We start from the raw sequence: 23,083 nt of genomic DNA on the forward strand, positions 1-23,083 counted from the left end.
GAGACCTTCTGAGTCCTCGGCTGGCCATGGCTGGTAGGGAACTAGACCAGGAGGGCCAGACACGGGGCCCAGTAGCCTTAGGCATTCAGACAAGTTTGGGAGAGCCCAGGACTGCTTCTGCTGGTCTTTAAGGCAAGATGCCATTGGGAGAGAGAAACAGGGGCGATCCCATTTCCTCAGCTCCAACTTCTACCAGCACTTTGCAGGCTTGTGTTCCAAAGACTTGCTTCTCACTGGCTTGCTGACTCGGACTAAAGGGATTCTCCCACCGCTGCAAAATGGCCCCAGGAACTCTAGCAAAGGACTCCACTTTGTCCCCCTTTTTCCCAGCAGGCACCAGCCCCTGAGGCAGAAGTCCAGGGCTCTTCAGGTCTACAGCCTTCCCAAGACCACGTGAAACATGAGCCAGACCAAATCGGCTACTTCATGCCTTCAGTGCAGCCCGACTTGCACGAGTAGCAGCATCACCTGTATTTTCCTCTCTAGCCTCGAGAGAAGAGGGGGAGACAAGCTGATGAGGCCTGCATGACCAGGGGACCTCCAAGGCTCACAGAGTCCCCTGGAGTAAGGGGTAGGGGGTGGGGTGGATCGTTCATTTTCTTTCCTGTTAAGTTCTTTTTGTAGTTGTTAGTTGAGCACAACCTGTTTCTTTGAAGTCGTGCTGCAGAGGCAGCCTGTGATCCCTAGCGTGCGCTGCCCAGCCTCGCAGACACCCATTCTACCATGGGCAGGCAGGCTGCAGAGTCTACTCAGGGTAGAGTAGCCTTTTTCTGACAAGAAGTATTTTCCAGTATGGTTTGCAATCTAGTAGAAGCTGTTCCATATCAGGCTGTGAAAATTCCAAGGCCTTGGCCTTGACAATCAAGGCCGGCACCTCCTCCACAGTCAAGGTGGGGAAACGCATGGGGAACAGCAACCCAACTGTGGGAAGCTGAAACCAGGTCAAAAGTTTTGTGCTAAAGTAATCACAGCTTTGCTGTTTAATAAAAATTGTGTTTTACTACAACTCTCTGTGAACTTATAACTGACTTTTGGAACCTAGAAATGGTACCTGCCTTCCCGAGTGGCTGTGTGCCCAAGTCTTCTGGGTAGCTGAGGCCCAACACAGTTGGCCTGGGGGCTACCCACTCTGTGTTGACTGTGCCAATGCCTAATACAGCCCGTGAGAGGTGAGCCTTGTTGCTCAAGGGCACAGTGCCCATTTGCTTTGCGTGCAGGTTCCTTCTCTTCTTTTGGGCAGGAGTACTTCCTGGAGGAAGAGTGATTTGCTCTCAGTCAAGCACCAAGGAGAGCATCTTCCCAGCTGTCTGCACAGAGGCGGGGAAGCCGGGGTAGGGGGGGCTTGGATAACCTAACCTGAAGTCATCATGTGCCTTGAATGTCAGTCTTAAAAGTAATGAGCCATTGCAGGAAGAAGGCAAAGAAGCCCCAGTCTCCGGTGGCAAGTTACAATAAAGGGGACAGTGAGGCCACATACCCACAGGAGAAGCTTGACACTCCCCAGGTAGCCTGATCTCTACCAGGGTGCTATGGACTGAATGGGGTCCCCCTCAATTCATATGTTAAAGCTCTACCGCCGATAGGACGGTATTTGGAGGTGGGGCCTTTGGGAGGTGATTAGCTTTAGATGAGGTCGTGGGGGTGGTGCCCTTATAGTGGAATTAGTACCCTTAGAAGAAGAGACACAGAGAGCTTGCTCCCTCTCTCACCTTGTATGCGCAAAGAGGCAGTCATATCAGCTCACAGCAAGATGGTGGCTACCTACAAGCCAATAGAAGAGGTCTCAGAATAAAACCTACCTTGCTATCACCTTGATCTTGGTCACCCTGACAGCCTCTAGAACTGTGAGAAATAAAAATCTGTTGTTGAAGCCACCCCCACCCCCCAGCTGTAGTATTTTGTTATGGCAGCCTAAGCTGAGCAAGACACGGGGGCTATTTGATTTCAGGTACCACCCTTCGCAGCCATTGGGAAGAAGCAGCTGCAGGCCCAGTCACTTGTCAGAGTGCCTCCTTGGTAGGTTCAGGTACAACTCCCATTGTGTCAGCACGTGCAGAGCATTTCCAAGAACCAGTTCTCTTGGGCTGCCCCACAGAGATGGAAGCAGAGGTCAGGGTCATTCTTGGTACCCTCTTTGACTTTGGATGGGTAGAGTTGGAAGTGGCTGGTGTTCTGGGATGTTGGCAGGGACTCTGTTGCCTCCTTGTCTCGGGAGGCCATGGGACCACCATACCCCCTCCTGCCCAACACTACAGGAAGGACCACATATGTACACGACCACGCCACACTCATTAAAGAGAGTGATAAGAGATCACAAGGGAGCAAGAGGCACTGCTTTGCTGGCATGCAGAGTGGCCCAGGCTCGGGGTCAAGAACTACCTCTAGACCGTGGGGGGGCGGGGCGGGGCATTCGGGCAGGCAGGCTCCTTCCAGCTACTCAGCTGGTAGCATTCCAACCTTGGGGACAGCTCGGGGGCAGCTCACAGGCTGACTGTGCAGCATCAGTAGTCTCCATAGCCAGATCTGGTATTTCTAACAGAAGGATTTGGTCCTGCTCTGTTTTTCCCTTTACATGGAAAGGAGAGGTGGTCAGACAGGCCCTAGAGTAGCACACTCCCGAGACACGCAGCTGAGGCCGCTTTCTACCGTGGACAAGTCACTGAAGCTCTCTGGCCTCTGTTTCTCCATCAGAAAAAAAGGAGAGAGGAGGAGACAGTGCCTTTCCTACGTAGCTCCCAGAGGAGATGATGATCAATGGCCTTGTAGAGCCTTCAAGAGAGGCACTATAAAAGCTGACTAGGCTGGATGCATTCAGTTGGGGTTATTGTTTGAATTCCATGTTTACGATTTGTCCGATCTGGCCCAGCTTACTCTGGCTTCACCACCCTCTGGATTTCAGACAAGGATCCTGAGCTGAGGAAGTCTGTGGTCCCCTCAGGCTCTGCCTCAATCACCAGCTTAACTCCTGGCTCAGCCCCCAAGCCAGGTTGCCAGAGGGTCAGAGGGGCCAGCTGCCCAGCTCTGCTTTTTTCCAAGGGTCCCCACAGGAGTAACTACAAGGCTGCCCCATCTCAGGATGGGGAAAGTTGAGGGCACAGGGGCTAAAAGCCCAGAACCAGTGCTCACATGCGGCAAGTCCCATCGTGAGTTTGGATACGACTGAAGTCAAAGCGTGGTGTGTTCTCTTAGTCAGTTCTGATCCCAGCCCCTGCTCCGAGGCATTCTTGGTACTCCTGGCCGAGACCTTAGACTTGGCTGCCTGGGCAGGCCAGTGGCTTTAACTGGAATCAGTTGGTACTTTCTTTTCGCTTATCTTCCCAGGCACGAGCCCTAATTCCCCCAGCCCTAGAGTGTCTCCTGATGATTGTAGCCCGGGAGAAAGTTGTCCGCTCTCAGGCTCTGGGAGAGACAGGGCTGACCAGGCCAAGAGATGCCAGTGTCCTCAAGAGGGTCAGGGATGGCTTTAGCAACAAAGAAATGAGAAACTGGTGACACTTGCACGCACTCCAGATCGTGAACTGAGTGAGGGGTGGGTTCTGTCCCAGCCTTGCACAGGGCAGGAGAGAAGTCTGGGCATGACTTGTGTCAAGAAGACTGGTCATGGGACAAGCTTCCAAGGCCACAGTTCCACCTGGAAATAGCTGTGGCTGTCCCCATGGTCTGTGCTAAACTGCTCCAGGAGGTTCTGGGGACTCTGCAGCCCATACCGCAAATGGACACTACACGGGGAGCTACTCAGGACAAAGGTTTTCTGTCCATCACGCTCCCTCCTGGTCCCACGGGCCACACACACACAGTGCACAACTCACACAGCCACCTCGCCTTTACTCTCAGACTCTTTTCAGATGACAGAAGACTCTTCCAGCAGCCCGAGAGCAAGCAGATTCCCAGGAAGGGGACGCCCACTCCTAGCACCCCAGCCTCGGCCACCTGGCTCCCCTTCCTGGGTGGCCTCAGAGAGGCAGCAGCGTTCAGCCTCAGGCCCTGAGCACCGTGACCCACATAGGACTCGATGGCTGGGCACGTGGCTTGGGACACAAGGGCTGCTATCCCCAGAGTTTCCTGGCCTTGCTGCATGCATCTGCTGGACAGCCTTGCCCTCACCCCAGCTGCCTGCCCCGCACCAGCTTCGTCCTTGGGAGAGGGAGGGGCGGAGAGACAGAGTGCCCAGAGCATCACGATCTTGTGGGCACCGGGCTTCTACAGCAGAAGTGGGCCCAGACACAGTCCAGGACCCCAGACCTTAGCCTTCCTTCCCTCGACACTGGCACCAGCAGCCCCAAGATGCAAAGCGGGCAGCCCCTCGCAAGGAGGTCAGCAAGGTGGACCCTGACCCAGAACATCATCGCCTTACCGTTACCCCACAGGACCTCAAGGTGGCTTGGTGAGGATTTCTTTACCCCTCTAGCATGAAGCCAAATTGGCATCCCCTGTCTGGAAAATTATGGGAGCTGCATTTCTCCGGGGGTTGATAGGGTGGAGGAAGTTGGAGGAACACGACAGAGCTGCCCCTGCTGCCACACGTGGCAGACCTTCCAGACACAGCCGCCGTGACCCCCGCCCCCATCAGCTCACCCCCAGGTGGGCAGCACAGCCTCCTCACTGAGCAAGACTCAGTCAGGACGTAATAGAATATTCCAAGCACAGACTTTAACGGCTGAATATTCATGTGGGTTTTATGTCATCAAATATTTATAAATGTTCTTATTCCCAAACGGCTTTGATAATAAAGAAGGAAGAGTCATTAAAACCCCAGCCCTGATCCATGCTCTTCCTTGCCTGCATCGGCAGGACACAGCACAGCACCGGCCAAGGCCCTCCATGGTGTCTCGAGTGTCCCAAGTACTTTGAAGGCAATGAACGTGAAGGCGGCCTCTGAACGTTCTGGGCCGTGAGTGTTGTCCACTTCCGCCAAAATCCCTGGGAAGGAAAGGTTGAGGGAGAAAGGTCGGGCAGAAGAGAAGGGGCTGAGGTGGGCCTGGGGGCTTAGAGCTGCCGCAAATTCCATCCCCATCTCTCAAAACGGGTCCCAACAAACATAACGAAGACTCCAGTTTGCAGCTAGGACCCAATTAAATGTTCCATAGGGCATGGGAAATCATTGGAGTGTTCTTCTGTTTTCACGGCTAAGCAAGACGATGTTGAATGGCTCTCCATTGCTTATCAAATAAAACCCGAGTTCTCAGCCTGGCGTGGCCCAGCCTCACCCTTCCTCCACAACTGCACGGCCCTCTGCTCGTCACACACTGCCCCTGGCCTCGTGGAACCGCAGGGTTGGACACAAGCCAGGGCTTTCCTGCCCTCATGGATTCGTCTCTCTTCTCTACACCTGGAATGTCCTCCCCTCCCGTCTCTGCATTTCCGATCTTTGCCCATGAGGCAGAGCCTGGCCAGAAGGCTCTCTCTGCTCCCTGCCTGGGCTTCACCTGGAGCACGTGTGTCCCTGCTCAGCCCCTGCTGCACGTGTGCCATTGCCTCTTCTCGGCTGAGCTTCAGCGGGCAGAGAAGCTGGGGCCCCCAGAACACATTACCTGGCAGACCGAGCCTTCTCTCTACACACGTTCCAATGAGTATCTTCAACCAAGGTCCTTCCAGCTACCTGGAGAACGTTTCACAAAGAAAAACAGCTGCTTGAGGCAGGATCTTCAAGGGACAAGCCAAGCTGGTGAGGCCCTCGAGCCTTCTTGGGCAAACGCCCAGCAGGCCGTCCCTGGGGCCAAAAGGCAGCCCACCTTCTACTGAGCTCAGGTGTAAGTTTTCTTAAGCTCCTGAACATTAGCCTGCCATCTTGCCGCCCTTCCTCAGGCAGGGACTCAGAGATGAGGGCGGGCAGAACCTGCCATGGGGCCACAGTCTTGGCCCCTGAATCACCACTTTCCAATGGGACTCAGTGGAGGGTTTGGTGGATGAGAGAGCCGGGGGGAAGTCGTGAAGCACGAAGCATTGCCCTCGAGTTGGCACGTCCCTTTGTGGCCCAGGCGAGGCAGGAATACTGCAGGGAGGTGGGGGGGAGGAGCGCAGGGTGGGGTGGCAGTGACAACTAAATGCCAAGAAACTCCCGGAGCCGTGGATGTTTCCTGCCCAGATGGAGGCCCTGACCCCAAAGGTCAAAGGGTAATTAACCACACGGTCACCTTGTTGATGAAACAAAACCCACAACCCTGGAGAATCAAAACATGTCAAAGGCATGGAGGCAAAGGTCAACAGACAGGACAGACAAATTGTAGTATTTAGTACTGCACATGCAAGTGTTTGTGCAATCTATTTAGAGGTTAGCCTGCCAGCCTGGGGAGAGGGTAGGTGGGAGAGGGGCTGGAAGTTCAGCTGAACTGGGGTGTGATTTCGGCTGACAACAGGGTGCAGGTCTCTGGGAAAGAGCTGGGCTCACGGGGAGATTTACACCCAGAACCTTGGAGCACGTGGTCCACCAGAAAAGCCAGACTTCGTGCATAGAGGGGCGTCTATGGACAGCAGGGCTCCCGGGAAGGACAGCAGCCCCCTGGCAGCCACCCTTGAGACCCACCTCCACCTTGACTACTGCACTTCCCCCTCCCCAGCCCCTAGACCCCACTTGGGAAATGACCATGACTCCCAAACCCCAATACCCCACCCTGCTTTCCCCGCTGGCCACTGAACCCTTCGATCCAACTGCATACGGGACGTCTCCCTGTGGATGTCTCCTGGGCACCTCAAGGTCAATGCAGCCAAAAACCGGCTCTTCAGCATCTCCGGAAACCAGCTCCCCTCTCAGGGACAGGCACATTCATCCTCTCAGTTACCCATGCCAGGAGTCAGACATTGGTGCCACTAACACACAGTAGGGGGCAGGGAAAGTGTGAATGAATGAGGGAGTGAATGTATGAACAGATGACTGGATAGTTGACGTTGTCTTGTGTTCCCAACATGAGCTGGGCACACAGGAGGTATCAGGGAAGATGTGTTGAGCAATGGGCTTCTCCTCTCCTCCAGAAACTTCCCAGGCCCCTGCTTCAGCAAAACACCTTTCCAGGTTCTGGGTACGTAGCTCTAGGGTCCTTCTAGGGTCCCTCTAGGTCAGGGCCAGCATGTGAGGCTATATCCCATGGTACTAGTCTCAGAGGGAAGGTGGGATGGCTCCACAGGGCCAACACATAGGTTGGGCTTCTTGGTACCAGTTTTCTGTACCTTAGGGTGCCCAAGAACACTTAGCGTGTAATTGCTCAGGGCTGGGGCATTCCCCAGAGCCCAGACATGGACCAGGAGCGCAGGACAGGAACGCACGAAGGAGGTTCCTTTATCTCTGTCTTAAGGCTCATGGTTTCTTCAGTTCCTGCCCCACACACTCCACCACCAGCCACCTGGTGGTGCCTACAGTAGACTCCAGCTTGGGTAGGCGGCATCATTTACCCCCGAGGCCTGAGGAGGCATAGAGCAGGCAGGAGGGCCTCTGGCCGCACAGCCCCCAAACTTTAGGCGGGGCTTGGTCAGACTCATTTCTTGTCGTCTCTTGCCCCCTGGCGTACGGTCACAGTATTGCCGCTCCCCAGTGGGCTCCCTTGTGACCAATTCAATTAATATTTCCTGAGCACCTACATTGGGCCAGGCTCTACGCCGGACAGAATGCTATGCTCAAGATTTCAGTCCAGCCCTTGGTCAGCTCCCTGGCCAAGAGAACTGGTTCTTGGAAATGCTCTGCACGTGCTGACACAATGGGAGATGTACCTGAACGTACCAAGGAGGCACTCTGACAAGTGACTGGGCCTGCAGCTGCTTCTTCCCAACGGCTGCGAAGGGTGGTACCTGAACCCAACTATTTGTACTCTGTGCGCCTGCACTTAAGCATCTCTGTGTTGCTAGAGAGAATCACACAAGCTGGCAGATTGTACAGCCCTATAGATTTATGATCTCCAGCCTCACCCTGGCACACCTCACTGTGCAGAAGGACTTCTGTGTTTTGTGTTTTTCCAGTCCATTCTCAGAACGGTGATTTGCTCTCTCCTCCAAGTCCCCATGTCTTCCCACTTCCCTGCTGCTTGCCTTGTCCATATTCAATTTAGAAATGAGAACATATGGAATGGAAATTCCCTCACCATACCGTCACCAAGCATATTAACCTGCCTTCCTCTATAACCAACATTTCCTCCTCTCCTCAAGCTGAAACAGTGGACATCTCCCTTCTCTTTTCTAAGGCTGATGCCTTCTCTGTACTCTAGATCCCATCCCCTCCCACTTGCCACTCTGTCCAGCCTCACTGGATTCCCTCTCTCTACTTAACTAGTCCCCTCACCATGCAAACGTGCTGTCATCGTTCCCGTCTTAAGAAAAAAGAAAAATCATCTCTTGACTCCCACCTCCTTCCCCAGAAAGTGCCACATTTTTTTCCTTCCTTTCAAGGCACTTGTCTGCAGGTACTGTCTTCAGTTCCTCTCTCTTCCCAGTGTAGTCATCAACACACTTGAATTCAGCCTCAGCTGCCACCCCTCCACTGAAATTTCTCTTACCACGGTCGCCTATGAACTCCATGTTGCCAAGTTCACCCTTCATTTCTCTGCCCTAGTGTTACTCTGGCTCTCAGCAGTGTTGATTCACTGGACAACATTTCCTGTGAAACACTCCCTTCTCTAAGATTCTAGGACACCTCACTTCTGTTTACCCCACCTACTACCTCACTGGCTGCTCCTTCTCACTCTCCTTTGCTGGTTCTTCCTCCCGACTCCTAAACTTGGGTCTTGGATTTTTCTCTACCTCCTTTCACACACTACGTGATCACATCCAGTCCCATAACTTTAAATCACACACACACACACACACACACACACACACACACACACACACACACACACACACACACACACACACACACACACACACACACACACCACACCACACCACATTTCTTCACCAAACCAGACTCATATATGCAACTGCCCCATAGTCTTCCCTCTTTCAGTAGATGGAACCCTTCGTTTCCCCAGTTCTATAAGGCAGCAATCTGATGTTATGGGCTGAGCTGTGTCCTCCAAATATTCATATGTTGAAGCTCTGACCCCCAGGACCTCAGAATGTGACCTTATTTGGAAATAGGGTCATTGCAGATGTAATTAGTTAAGACGAGGTCATACTGGGGTAGGGTGGGTCCTTCATCCACTATGACTGTGTCCTTATACAAAGGGGAAATTAGAGCACAGACATACAGAGAGAGAACACCATGTGAAGATGAAGACAGAGATCAGGGTGATGCTTCTACAAGCCAAGGAACACTCAAGATGGCCAATAAACCATCAGAAGCTGGGAGAGAGGCCTGGAACACGTTCTCCCTCACGGCCCTTAGCAGGAACCAATCCTGCCCACACCTTGATCTTGGACTCCAGCTCCCAGAACTGGGAGACAATACATTTCTTATTTAAACCACTGTTATGTACCCCCCTCTAAATTCATATGTTGAAGCCCTAACCCCCAATGGGACTCTTTTTGGAGAGGAGGTCTTTAGGGAAGTAATTAAGGTTAAATGAGGTTGTAAGGGTGGGGAACTGATCCAATAAGACTGGTATCCTTAGAGGAAGAGGAAAGGACACCAGAGATTCCTCTCTCACTGCGCTCACACAGAGGAAAGGCCATGTGAGGACACAGCGAAAAGGTTACCATCTGCAAGTAAGGAAGAGGGCTCTCAGCAAGAATCAAATTTGCCAGCACCCTGATCCTGGACCTCCCAACCTCCAGAACCGTGAGAAAGTAGATGTCTATTGTTTAAGCCCCGCAAGCCTGTGGTATTTCATAATGGCGGCCCCAGGTGACTAAGACAGTCACCCAGTTTATGGTACTAATGCTCTTGGGATCAGCCTTAACTACTTTCGTTTTCTAAACTCTCCATATCCACTCAATAGCCACGTCTTGTTGGCTCGACTGCCAAAATCCATCTGGAATCCATCTGCTGCTCTTCACCTGCCAACTTCCCACCACCGTCTCTCCCGTGTCTCACTGCGAGGACTTCCTCACTGGTCTCCTTACTTCCATTCTTGCTCCTTACCGTCCATTCGCTACACCACTTCCAGAGTGGTCTTTATAGAATGTAAAACTGATCACATCACTTGCTTGCTTCAAACCCTCCAATGCATTCCATTGTACTTAGAGAGATTGTGAGCCCCTTGCAAAGTCCTCTAGGGTCCCTGCCCTCTCTTTGAACTCCTCTCCTGTCTCTGCCCCACCCTTGCTTTCCAGGCCGCAACCACGCCAGCCTCCCTTATGGCCTTGAACATCAAGCACTCCTCTGCCTTGGGACTGTGTACTTGTTAGTGCTTCTGCCAGAAATGCTTATCAACTAATACCCCCTTACGTGGCTCACTCCACCTCTCCCTTTAGGTCTCAGTTTAAATATCTCCTCCTCAAAGCAGAAGTTGCTACTGTGAGTGGGATCTGTTTCCATTATATTTTCTAGCTGGTTATTGCTGATTAATAAAACAGTTGGGTCTTTTGGGTAAAACTGTCTTGTATCCATCCGCCTTGCTAAAAAGATTTCTTAGTTAATCATCTTTAGCTTTCCAAGCAAGCAATCATAGAATTTGCTATTAATGATACAACTTTGCCATGTATCATTTTCCATATGTGTGCCTCTTGTTTCTTGTTCTAATGTTACTATATTATTTTAACTATAATCCTCTCCCCTCTCATAAATGCTCCTAACGACACTAATTATATCCATGTGTACTTATATATTATTTTGTTGAATAAATAAGTGAATTAATGGACTTAAACATATTGAATAAATAACTATTTGCCTTCTGCCCCTGCTTCTGAACAGCAAGTATCATAGAGTGGGCTCAAGGCTGATTTCCCACTCTCTCCAGAGCCCAGGAAACAGGGTGGACAAGCATTAGATGTATATTGAAAAAAAAAGTGGAAAACGTGGAGACACTGTAATGGAAGCATGTAGTAGTTTGCTGAGTGGAGGTAAAAACGATGACAAGACCCTTTCTAGCTAGAAGGGGAGTCCAGGTGCAGGCCTCTACTGGATCTCAGCTCCAAATGAATGTCACCGGTTGGAGAAGGGGGGCTGGTGGACATTACAGGGAGAAGAAACCTCCACAGCAAAGGCCTGGGAAATTTATTTTTTTCCTGAAACTATAAAGCCATAAAAAAAAAACCTAAGAAAAAAATGTATGAAATATCTTTCTGATCCCTGGATGGATGAGGTTTTCTATGTTTAAAAGAAATGGAGGGCTTCCCTGGTGGCGCAGTGGTTGAGAATCTGCCTGCCAATGCAGGGGACACGGGTTCGAGCCCTGGTCTGGGAAGATCCCACATGCCGCAGAGCAACTGGGCCCGTGAGCCACAACTACTGAGCCTGCGCGTCTGGAGCCTGTGCTCCGCAACAAGAGAGGCCGCGATAGTGAGAGGCCCACGCACCGCCATGAAGAGTGACCCCTGCTTGCCGCAACTAGAGAAAGCCCTTGCACGAAACGAAGACCCAACACAGCCAAAAATAAATAAATGAATAAAGTAGCTATTAATTTAAAAAAAGAAATGGAAAGAATCACAAAGGAACAACAAGAAGATATGCAACAAGAAAAGGCAAGCGAGAGTGTAAATATGTACAAAGGGCATATGTGCATCAACGCGAAAAAAAAGAAGATTGCAGCAAAAAAATGAGAACATACAGATAATTCATGGAAAAGAAAAGGAGAATGGTGAAAGAACGTGTGAAAAATTGAGCATGATAGAAATGTAAAATAAAACTATGAAATATTTTAATAAACTTTGCAAAGAAAATTAAACTACCATATTTTTTTTGCCGGCAAAAGCAAGGTGAAATGAATACTTTTACATACTGGGATTTGGACCAACCGTGTTGTATAGCAGCTCAGCTCTTCAGGATCAGACCCTGTAAAGGTTTATATTTTTAACCAATAATTTTACTGCTAGGGACCCATAATTCTACTTTTTTTTTTGGTCATGCCTCGCGGCTTGTGGGATCTCAGTTCCCCAAGCAGAGACTGAACCCGGGCCACGGCAGTGAAAGCCCGGAATCCTAACCTCTAGGCCACCAGGGAACTCCCCATAATTCTACTTTTAAGAAACAGATGCATATTCTCATTTACATGAGGACGTGGTGACCAAGAGACCCTTAAAGGCAGAGGCTGGGTAGAATCTGCCTTTAATCCACACCTTCCCTGATTCACAAGGAGCACTCAGTGGTTATTTATTGAGCTAAATTAAGCTGAAAAATGAATAGAAGTCTAAAAAAATAGACTCCTCGTTCTGTGTTAGCTACCTCCTACTCATTTGAAAATTCACCGAAACTTAACTGCTAGAAGTGTCCCCCAACTAATTTGAGCATGGATGAATCAGAAACACCAGCAGACTTGACACACCATTCCAAATACCAGATCCATAGGCGATGCTTGACAATCTAGGTCACTCACTTTTCTTCCTCCTCATGTAAAAAAAAAAAAAAAAAAAAAGATGCATATCTATATTTTTAAAGAAAGATATTCATTTGCAGCATCATTTACAATAATGAAAACTAGAAACAACCTAAGCCTCCAATTCCCTGAGGAATGGTTAGGTACATTTTGAAATCTCCATGCAATGAAATTGTATTCATTAAAAAATATGGCAAATCAACAAAAGTTATTTAATAAAATTCAACTTCTATTTCTGATTAAAATCACAAATACTAGTGAACTAGGACTAAAAGGATTCTTCCTCAACATGATATATTAAATGTATCTGAACCAACGGTAAATGAAACATTGGTATGCATAGTGAATCCCCAGAGGGGTTGCCATGAAGGCCAAGGGCAGGACATTGCAGTGGGATCAGAACAAGAAACAAATGGGAGGCATATTGGAAAGAAAGAGATACATTTATCATCATTTGCAAATTCTATGATCACCTACTTGGAAGACTACACCTGATTAAGAAACATTTTTAGCCAGACAGATGGATACAAGAGAATTTTACAAAAATCAGCACCTTTCTCATAAACCAGTAATAACTAGCCAGAAAAAAGATTCCATTCACTATTGCAACAAATATATATACATTACGTATTATATAATATATGCTAATATATCATATGTTATGTAAAATGTATAATATATACAATAGACTAGGTATAACATTATATAACATATGTTAACATATACGTTATGTATTTATACACACACACTCTACATAAAATATTAAAACATATGTAGGGCATATAAGAACAAAACTCGAAAACCTTACTGAGGAACGTGACATAAGATTTAGGAAAATAAAGAGAAATACCATGAGCTTGATTGAAAAGACTTATATTGTAAAGTTACCAGTTTTCTCCAAATTTAATGCATAAATTTAATGCAGTTACAACCATGATATCAATGCTATTATTTTTCTTTTGTAACTTTATGAAACTATTCCAGAGTTTTGATAGAAGACTAAATAAGCGATAATGAAATTATGGGGGGAGAGAAGTACATATGATTGGGCACAGAGGGTAAGAGGGTACTTGTCCCAGCCTATATTACAGGCGTGTTAGAGCTACACTGGTCTTAACAGTGTGTGGCTGACATAGGAGGAGATGGGCTAGACCAGAAACGGAGCCAAGGATATATAAGAAGGTCATGGCAGGACTGGCACCTCAATCAGTGTGGCTTCAGACTTGCTTTAGAGATGAATCTTCAGGGCGGCTCTCTGGTCAGTAGTGGCGGGTGATTCTTGAAGGCTGAGGGAATATTAACTGTCTATATCAAATATATGCTGGGGAGGGGAGGTTAATTAACATAGCTATTATAGGGGCTCAAGTCCCCTAAGCCACCCTTTCTCTCCAACCCGGATGGAGAAATGACGATATTTTACAAACAGATTAAACAATTAGAAAAAATACAGCTAATCCCTAGCTTAAGTATTAAACCAAATTCAATTCTGGACAGATTAAAAACTGACATGTTAAGTAATGAAAACATAAAAATGGTGACATGAGTCATTTTTAAAAAAAAATGTTGAGGGTGGAGAAGGCCTTTGCAAGCATGAAAGCAAAAGGAGAACATGGTCAAATGCCAAGGATGAGTGTACCAGTGAGGCCACAACAGCGTTGTTTACAATGGAAAGAGAGCAATGGGAACTGGAATCAGAAAGAAGTGGGAAATCAGGAAGCTTTGGTTCAGTCATACGCTTTGTCAATGCAAGGGATGCCCACAAAGTCATAAGATCTTGTCAAGGGGAAAAAGCAGTGGAAGAAAGCATACAGAGGGATAAATCCCAAATACTAAAATGATTCTCACCAGGCGGTGGGATTATGGGTGATTTTTAACTTTCTATTTTACATACGTATGTTTGCCTTAACATTTTTATAATGTGCATACTATGACTTGTATAATCAGATAAAAACCAAAGTAAATTAACAAAAATCTTTACATTGCATAAACTAAATGATGTAGATTTGGATTTATAGAGTGAAAAACAGGATGGCAATATATACAAAGTTTAATAATGGCTTTCTCTGTGAGTGGTTCTTTCTAAAATTGCCACAATGGGAGCATATTATTTTTATAATCAGAACTGAGAAAAATATGTACGTTTCCTGGGCTAGATGGTAGGAAACGAGATGAGAAAGGCAAGAAACCAGGGGTTGGGAAGGAACCCAGAGTGGGGAGAGGTGGCCTCATCTGAACTTATCTTCTCCCACTGCTCCACACTGAGCTCCTGTCACCTCCTCGTGGCCTCAGTTCCACGAGGATCAGGTGACCGGCAGCGCAAGACATGGAGTGCTGTGTCTGGAGGAGACAATTCCATACTGCAGCCAAGCGGTCGTATGGCTTGAAGCTGCGCCCTGAGGTGGGGAGGGGCATGGTGGAAGGTCCTATCCCTCATCACAACCTGGAAAGTGGATGAGAGACTCCTTTCAGTTCCAGGAACCAACGGCCATGGGGACCGGGTGGGGAGGTGGTGCCGAGGTAGTTAATCAAATGTGATCAGCTAGATGAACTACATTTCCCGAGCGGCAGTCCAAAGTGGGCTAGCCTCTGGAAATCACAAAGCCTGCTTTAGGGCTTGCAGGCTTTTTTTTTTTTTTTTAAACCAAAACATTATTTAAAGAAAGGCCACCTCCCCAATATTCCTGATGACTCAGAGGACGATGGTGTGTGGGAAAACAGTGCTGTCAGCAAGTCTCAGTCAAAAAGTGATTCAGGAGAGTTGGCCTCAGAAGCAAGTTTACTTAAATTAATTAACTTTACTTATATTTTCCTTTTTCTGTAAACACCAGAGAGATCTATGATAAAAATCAATGTCTGATGACGTCTAAAATAGCTCTTTCAGTAAGTACAAAATAAAAATTGTGTGTGCTAAGAAAGCATTGTATCGTGTCCTAATAGGCGGCATGGCTTAATTGCTAGTTCGTGCAATTGGTGTCATCTTAGATTTGATGGAATATGGTCTATATCGTGCTTATTTACTAATGCGCTGTCTGTCTTCCCTCGCTGTAACGTCTGTGAAGATGAGGCCTTTAGTTGACTTGGGTCACTGCTGTGCCCTCAGCCTCCAGAACATACCTGTGCGTAGTGAGTGCCCAATAAACGTTTTCTGTAAACTTTGAACAGAGAATTCCAGGCAGAGTGAACAAGAGGTGCAAACATCCTGAGGCAGGAACATGCTACTGGTGCTCCTAGAACAGCAAAGAGGCCACTGTGGCTTGAGCAGGGTGTGGTCTGACCACCACAGTTGTCATTCGACCTCTCAGATCCTTCATCGGCGTCCTCTTCCCTAAAGTGTCTACTGAAGACCAGAGGCTGGTGGCTCGTGGCACCTCTGATTCCTGGTGAACATTCCTGTCAAGGCAGTGGCTCCAGGAGGCTCATTCCCTTCTGAAAACATGATTCTGGTGCCCCAGCCCCAATCATCAGAGTCAGGGACAAGGAATGTATTTGGACTTGAATTTGGAGCCCTCAAGCGTGGTCGTCGCAACTTGTGTGATCATGGTATCCAGAGAGGAAAGGAGTGTGCTTGCCGGGGACCACGGTTGCAGCCATCATGCCCACAGTGTCCAGGAGAGGGCAGCAGGGGAAGTGAAGTGCACGGGGGCTGATCGCCTTGGGAGCTTATCTGCTTAAGCATCTTTTCCTGACTTAGGCTGTGTGCGTGTGTATGTTGGGACAAAAGGGGCGTGTGGGTATGATGAGCTATATAATGGCCACCCAGCCCTGGCTTTGGTTCCTCAGCCCTAGACAACCTGGCTAGCCCAGGTAACCCTGCTCAGACCCCTCAGGAGCCCTGTCCCAGGTCTTGAGACGCTCTTGCTGGCTCCTAGGCTTTCTGAGGACCTCATGTGCTGGCTCACTTGACATCCCAAGTCTGAGGTGGGGCTGCTTCCCGCTACAGTCTATCCTCTGGGAGTCCTCTGCTGGGGGGGAGGGTGTGTGTGAGAAAGGGGGAGGGCACTTCCCGAGCCGAAAGTCAAGATCAGAGCAGTGTTTCTGGAAGTGTGGCTCACCCGGGCCCCACATGCACATCACAGAGCCACCAGCACGCTGGATATTGGGTAAGCACGCAGACCTCAGGCTCCCCGTCAGGCCTATTGTTTCTGTATGGGATACAGAGCAAGCCATGAGAATTGCCATGATTAAAAAGCATCCCAGAGGATTCTTGTGCATCATAGTCTTTGAGAAATACCGGTCTGGGGTTCTTCTACCCCTAGTCAGGGCAGATGGCCAAAGGGAAAATGATTGGTCAGTGAAAGGGAGGAAATTCCACTGCCAGGGCAGGGGTGCCAGGGACCTTTCAGCCACTGAGGGATCTTTTCTTCCTCTTTACAGAAGGACCGACCTCTAATCTCAGGCAGTTCCTCAGCTGTCCTCAAACCCCCAGGACCCTGGGCCCACAGACCCTGGCTCCCCAAGGAACACTCTGGGCCACATGGCAGGGGATTCTCAGATTTCCAGGCTGGATGAAAGAAATCAACCCAGAAGCATCCACTGTGCCAGACCATTTGCCCAAGACTAGTGTAATTTTGTAGTTAGCATTGATTGAGACCCCTTGAACCAGGTGCTGTGCTAAAGTCTTGGCTTGCCTTGTCTCGTTCAGTCTCCACACGGATTTCTGAAACTGAGATCTATTATTATTCCCATTTTTCATATGAGAAACCTGAGGCCTGGAGAGGTAAAGTCACTTGCCCAAGGCACCCAGTTAGCAAATAGAAAGGCTGACTTTGAACCTAGATGGTCTGACTCCAGAGCTTGTGCTCCTAGCCAGAAATGGTGGAAGACATGGGGATGCAGGAAGCGTAGAGATGTGTTGTGTGATCAAGGATGGGGTTGTGAGAAGATGCAAGATGAAGTGAGGGGCAGGAAGGGGTATTGAGGGGGATGTAAGTAGTGGAGAATAGGAGCTAGAGTAGGAGCTGGGAGAGGAGGAAGGGAGAGACAACAGATGGAGTCCAGTCTGAGTGGGAGGATGGGTAGTATTGGAGTGGGGCTCAGGAATAGATCATGAACCAGCTGACGGTTGAGGAATAGATGAGGGATGTCATCGGGGGCTGTTCTGAGGTCAAGGCCAGGAAGAAGGTGAAGGTCAGTGCTGGGGTTGGAGTGGGGAGACTCTGGGGGAGTGATTGAAGCTCTCTATTGCCACCATGAACTGGCCTGGGGTGAGAACCCCACCAGGCTGGGCTTAGAATCAGTATGAGGTAACAGTCGGTGTTCCTGTCCCCCTTCCCAGCTTTGCACCTCTACCAACTGCCTTGTTAGGTCTTCTCCATGTTTGCTAGTTTATTGTCTCTCTCCTCCAACCAGAAAGGAAGCAGGGCAGAAACTTGGTCCATTTGATTCACCTTTATGTCACCAGCAGGAGGCAGAGTGCCTGGAACATAACAGGTACTCAATAAATGCTCAGGGGCAAGGCTCAGGGAAGGGATGATGGATTAGCACATGGGGTGTGGCTCTCGCTAGGGTGTAGGCTCAGGAGAGGTGACCTCCAGGACAAGTGAGTTTGAAGGAGGGGTGAGGTTCTGGGAAGAGGTGAAGCTCACAGTGAGGTGCCCCTCAGGTTCACAAAGAGTCCAAGGAACAGAGTGAGGGGTCGGGGAGGAGGTAAGGCTTCAAAGGGTCTGGTACAAGAGCTGCTTAAATATGTGCCTTCTCGGTGACTTCAACATCCACGTAGATGATTCAACTCCTTGGTCTCTCAGTCCATTGACCTATTCTCCACCAATGCTCTTTCCCTTCTCCCTACCCACCGCAGCCACTTACTCCTCTGGTCATATCCTAATACCTTGCCTTATCTGTCACCACCCCCCCTCCATAATCACCATTACATCCTGCTTTCCGAAAGCCAGCTCATTCCTTTTAGTACTACAAGAACTCCAACAATCCTCCAACTCCAACCACCCCCAGGACCCTTCAACCAGTCCCACTGTGTTTTGCTTTTTTTCACTGTCTTTCACCAGACCTTGACTCTATCCTTACCTTCCCTCCTTACACAGCCCCAAATCCACGATCAATCATCATCATTTCTCTCTAGAATCCACATGAAACTCCTATGTCCCACTGCCATTTCTTTGTACTCAACTAGCAAAACTCAGCCCTGATAAAATCCAACTTTCCACCTACTCTGGGTCTGCATCCGTGAGGTTGAACGTGGCTGGAGAAAACCATGCAGACATGCTGAGTAATTTCACTTTAAGTTAATGGCCGTTAAACCTCAAGTGAGCCCTTAGCGCAGCCCAGCAATCACGTTATATTTCCATAGAACATCCAGCCTCTCTGTCTCCCAGAAGACCATTTCAAGCCTCCTCTCCTCAAACTGCTGACACCCCTCTCCCACCCTCACTCCCAGCTGGTAGCCTGGCTTCCTGTTTCACTGAGAAAATAGGAGCCATCAGAAGAGAGCTGCTCCGAGCTCCACCATCACCTCTCCCACCTACCGGCATCTGGGCATCTCTCTCCTGCATCATCAATTTTTCCCTCTCTACTGGTTCGTTAGCACACACACGTTACTACGGCGTAGTCTCTCCCATATTAAAAAAACCACTTTCATCTTGTCCCCACGTATCCCTACAACCACCACTCTCCCACTTCTCTGCTCCCCTTTACAGCACAACTCTTCAAGAGAACTGCCAGGCGCTACTCACTGGCATTTCTCTTTTCCCACTATGGCTTGAAAACATTCTCATCTGCCTTTGTGCCCCCATGTCTCCCTGGAAATTGCTCTTAAACATCACCAATAACCTCCATATTGCTAAATACAATTCTTTGTCCTCCTCTTACTTGTCCAGACAATAGGACTTGAGGAATTGATGACTCTCTCCTTCTTGATACACCTTCTTCAGTTGGCTCCACATTCTTCTGGTTTGCCCCTACCTCACTGATCACTCTTTCCCGGTCTCATTTGCTGGTTCCTTCTCAGCTACCACCCCTCTAAATGTTGGCCTGCCCAGGGTTTGGTTCTTGGGTTGCTTTTCTTTTTCTACACTCAGTCGCTTGTTGATCTCATCCAGTCTCATGACTTTTAATACGGATTAGACTCTAATTATTCTCCTATTATATCTCCAGCCCTGACCTTGCCCTTGAACTCCAGAGTCCTCTGTCCAACCTACTCCACTGCTGTCTTCCTTAATTCAGTCCATGTACCTCCATCCTTCTCGTTCCTCTGACCAAAGTCCTGAGAGCTGTCCTTGACCCCTGTCTTTCTGTCATAGCCCAATACCAATCTGTCATCAAATTCTAGTGACTCTACCATCAAAATTGACCCAGAATCTGCCTCTCACCACCTCCACTGCATCACCATTGTCTCTCACCTGGATTATTTCAATAGTCCCTAAAGAGTCTCCCTGCTTCCGTACTTGTCTGTTCACCTCACTCGAACAGTCGAAGTCATTACAAAGGCTTTTAAGGCCCTGCATGATAGTTCACCACCCCCATCGTGGCCTCTCTGGCTTCATCCCCTACCATCTTCCTCTCTCACTTGCCCCACTTCAGCACATTGGCCTCTTGGTTGACACTAGGACATGCAAAAGCCGTGGCATCAGGGCGGAGAGTGTTTACATGCAGTGGGCAGGGAAGACCTCACAGAGAAGATGGCATTTGAGCCAAGACCCTTCTCTATTTCATTTTTATCATCACCCAACATCCTGTATCTTTGACTTCTTTGCTTTTTTGTCTAACCTCCATGAGGGTAGGAATTGTTTGTTTTGTCGGCTTCCATAATCCCAGGTGCTAGAACAGTACCTGGCACATAGTAGCACTGTGTAAATACCTGATGTCTTAGTGTGCTGTGGCTGCCACAACAGAGTCCCACAGGCTGGGTGGCTTAAAGAAGAGACATTTATTTTCTCACAGATCTGAAGGCTGGAAGTCTGAGATCAAGGTGTCATCAGGGTTGGTTTATTCAGAGGCCTCACTTCTTGGCTTGTCGATGGCTGCCTTCTCCCTGTGTCCTCACATGGTCTCCCTCTGTGTATGTCTGTGTCCTAATCATCTCTTCTTATAAGGACACCAGTCAGATTGGAGTAGGACCCACACTAATGACATCACTTTACCTTAATTACCTCTGTAAGGTTCCTGTCTCCAAATATGGTCACATTCTGAGGGGATTAGGACTTCAACATATGAATTTGGGGGGATGCAATTCAGTCCAGAATACTTGCTTGATTTGTTGATCAGTGTACAGAGATGGATTAAGACTCCTCTGGAGTAAGGACCAGTGTTTAGACTCAGGAATGGGGCAAAGGTCAGTGAGGACATAAGAGGATGGGGGTCAACAGGGCTCATAGGAGGGTTCAGTCCTGGGCTGGATAACGGTGGGGCAGAGAGTGAGGTGCCAGGATTGAATGAGGCTGGAAGAGGGTACTTCTCTCAGTCAAAGGGAGAGGCCATGTGGTGGAAGTTGATGGAGTCAGTGCACTTGAGGGGTGAGGAAAGGAGAGACTGGCCAATGTTGGCAGAAAGGAGGAGGGGAGGAGTCAAAGAGTGGTGGGGTGGTTGAGACCCTGGGATGGGACCATCAAGGATGCTGGGAATGCCCTCGATGGGCAGGGTCAACTATATACTTTGAGGGGCCCAGTGAAAAATGAAAATGCAGGTCTCTTGCTCAAAAAAGTATTAATAATTTCAAGATGGTGACAGCAGAGCCTTGAACCAAGCATAGGGAACCCTTCTAGGCATCGAACCGTGTCCAACTCCATAGGTCCAACAGCCATGAAGCTGGTCCTGCCAGATGGGATCTGGATCGAAAATGGAGACAGGTTAGAAGTTCGGATCAGGTTGGGGTGGAAGGTCTATCCTCTTGCACTGTATTGGGAATTTTCGTTGAAATATGATCTGCCTTTTGCCATCTTTTTGTCTTATTAGCAACTGTACCGTACACTTTTTTTTGGAGCTAGGTCTTCCCACGATGTGCTCTACACATGTGAATTTGATGTGTGCCAAGGTGTGTTTGTTGAGATCACCAACGTAGTGAGTAAAGAGAGGCTGCACGTTGGATGTAATGAAGATGGAGGAGAGGGAGTGAAGGTTCACAGGAAGACCAGAACATCTCTCTAGGATCCAGATTATGAAGACCTGAACTGTGCAAGTAGCCTGGGGGAGATTATAAAGGAATTGTGATTTGATTGGAAAAAGAAAACGCCTCGAAGTGCACCAAACTGCCCAGTGCCTGGCCAAGGTAGAGAAACCAGTGGCCGAGCCCTTCCCATCCTGGTGCAGAGGGGGCTGTTCAGACCACAATCTAAAAGCAGAGGCGGAGGCGGGGGAAGGTTGCAGCCTTCCCCAGCCAGTCCTTGGGAGTGCCTGTAGCCATCTTGAGGGGTGGCAGAAAGCCCTCTAAGGGAGCCAAAATCTGGAGGAAGCCAAGACTCAGGCTCCCCACAGGGAGGATGCAGGGGCCAGAGCTGCTGGTGGTGTTGGGGACAATATCTTGGTGGTAAGTTGAAGGCTGACCCCCCACTCCAGCTTCTCACAGCAGCCCAGCCTCTCCTGCCTCCGCTCTGCAAGCATCTACTAAGCCTGCTGTGGATGAGGCTCTCTGTTGGGTGCTAGGGACACTCGAGGAGGCAAGGTCCCTGGCCTCGAGGTAGAAGAGGCAAGTGTGCAACACAAGTGAGCAACCAAATGAACACAACGCAGCTGGATGCAGGCAAAACCCAGCATGCGTCACACTCATACTTAAGCACCAGGAACACTTGACATGACTATCCCACTTGCCCTCTTCCTCACCGTTTGAGGCAGGTACTATTATCATCACTCCTTTTTGACAGATGAGGAAACTGAGATGCAGACAGGTTAAGTCACTTGCTGAGTATCAGAGAGCTGATCTGGGGTACCGCCAAGAGTCGAAGCAGGCAGTGTGCTGCAGAGGCACTGCTTTTGTTCCTTCCTGCCCTTGGCATCCACAGAAGCCTGCACGTTTACAGTCTCTGCAGACAGAGAGCTGAGAATAGAACATTCAACACAGGTGGGGGGGGGGAGAATCCCACAAGACCTCAAGAGTAGAGATGTCATCTGAGCTATTTGGGAAGAATGAATACAAATGCACAGAGGCTGACGGTGGGAGGAAAGGCATCCTGGGCAGAGAGGGAAGTAGAATTAGACTGGCTTTGCTGGAGCCAGAAGCTTAGCTGGGGATGCCAGAAGGCGGTGGAAACCATGGACCCTCACCTCACCCTGAAAGCTACATAAAGTCATCCGTGAACACAGTGGTTGTTAAGATCAGGATGGGACATGGTGGTGGACTAGGAGACCCAGGAAGTCAGTTCCTGAAGAGCCTCAGACCATTTCCCCCACCAATCAGGGCCCAGGATCTCGCCCTCTGATCTGAGGGTGCTTTGAAAAGATACATAGCCCTTTGGGCCCCAAAGGAGCTCCATTCTCAATCCTAGGTGAACTTGATTTTTTCTGTGGAAGCCCACCCCACAGGCCAGGGGGCCGGCCCTGCTGCCTTCTTCATTGGGGAGGGTTCAGATGGTCTGTGCTGGGCAAAGAAGGCTCCTGCCGCCTTGGAAGAGCAAGCAAGCCAGGGGAGGACTCTGCGAACAGGAGGCAGGGATGGAGAGGAAAGCACCACTGGGAGTGGGGAAAGGGGAGGAAGATGGGGAGCTGGGCCCTGGCCAAGGCTGCTTTCTGCCACCCCGGAG

General features: G+C 49.2%; 1 protein-coding gene and 1 long non-coding RNA gene across 3 annotated transcripts in view; one reads left to right on the plus strand and one right to left on the minus strand.

The window, feature by feature from the left end:
- The window catches only part of PASD1 (PAS domain containing repressor 1), a 182,213-nt gene extending 164,712 nt beyond the window's left edge, over positions 1-17,501 (plus strand). For both annotated transcript variants that reach the window (XM_082376108.1, XM_082376109.1), the window contains one exon: positions 331-17,501. In XM_082376108.1, coding sequence (XP_082232234.1) covers positions 331-459 — 129 coding nt within the window. In that variant the 3' untranslated portion in view covers positions 460-17,501. The remainder of the gene's footprint in view (positions 1-330) is intronic.
- The window catches only part of LOC309620123, a 424,602-nt gene that overhangs the window by 204,159 nt on the left and 197,360 nt on the right, over positions 1-23,083 (minus strand). The window lies entirely within an intron of this gene.

The sequence above is a fragment of the Balaenoptera borealis genome (assembly GCF_965194805.1).
Source record: "Balaenoptera borealis genome assembly, chromosome: X".
Lineage (NCBI taxonomy): Eukaryota > Metazoa > Chordata > Mammalia > Artiodactyla > Balaenopteridae > Balaenoptera > Balaenoptera borealis.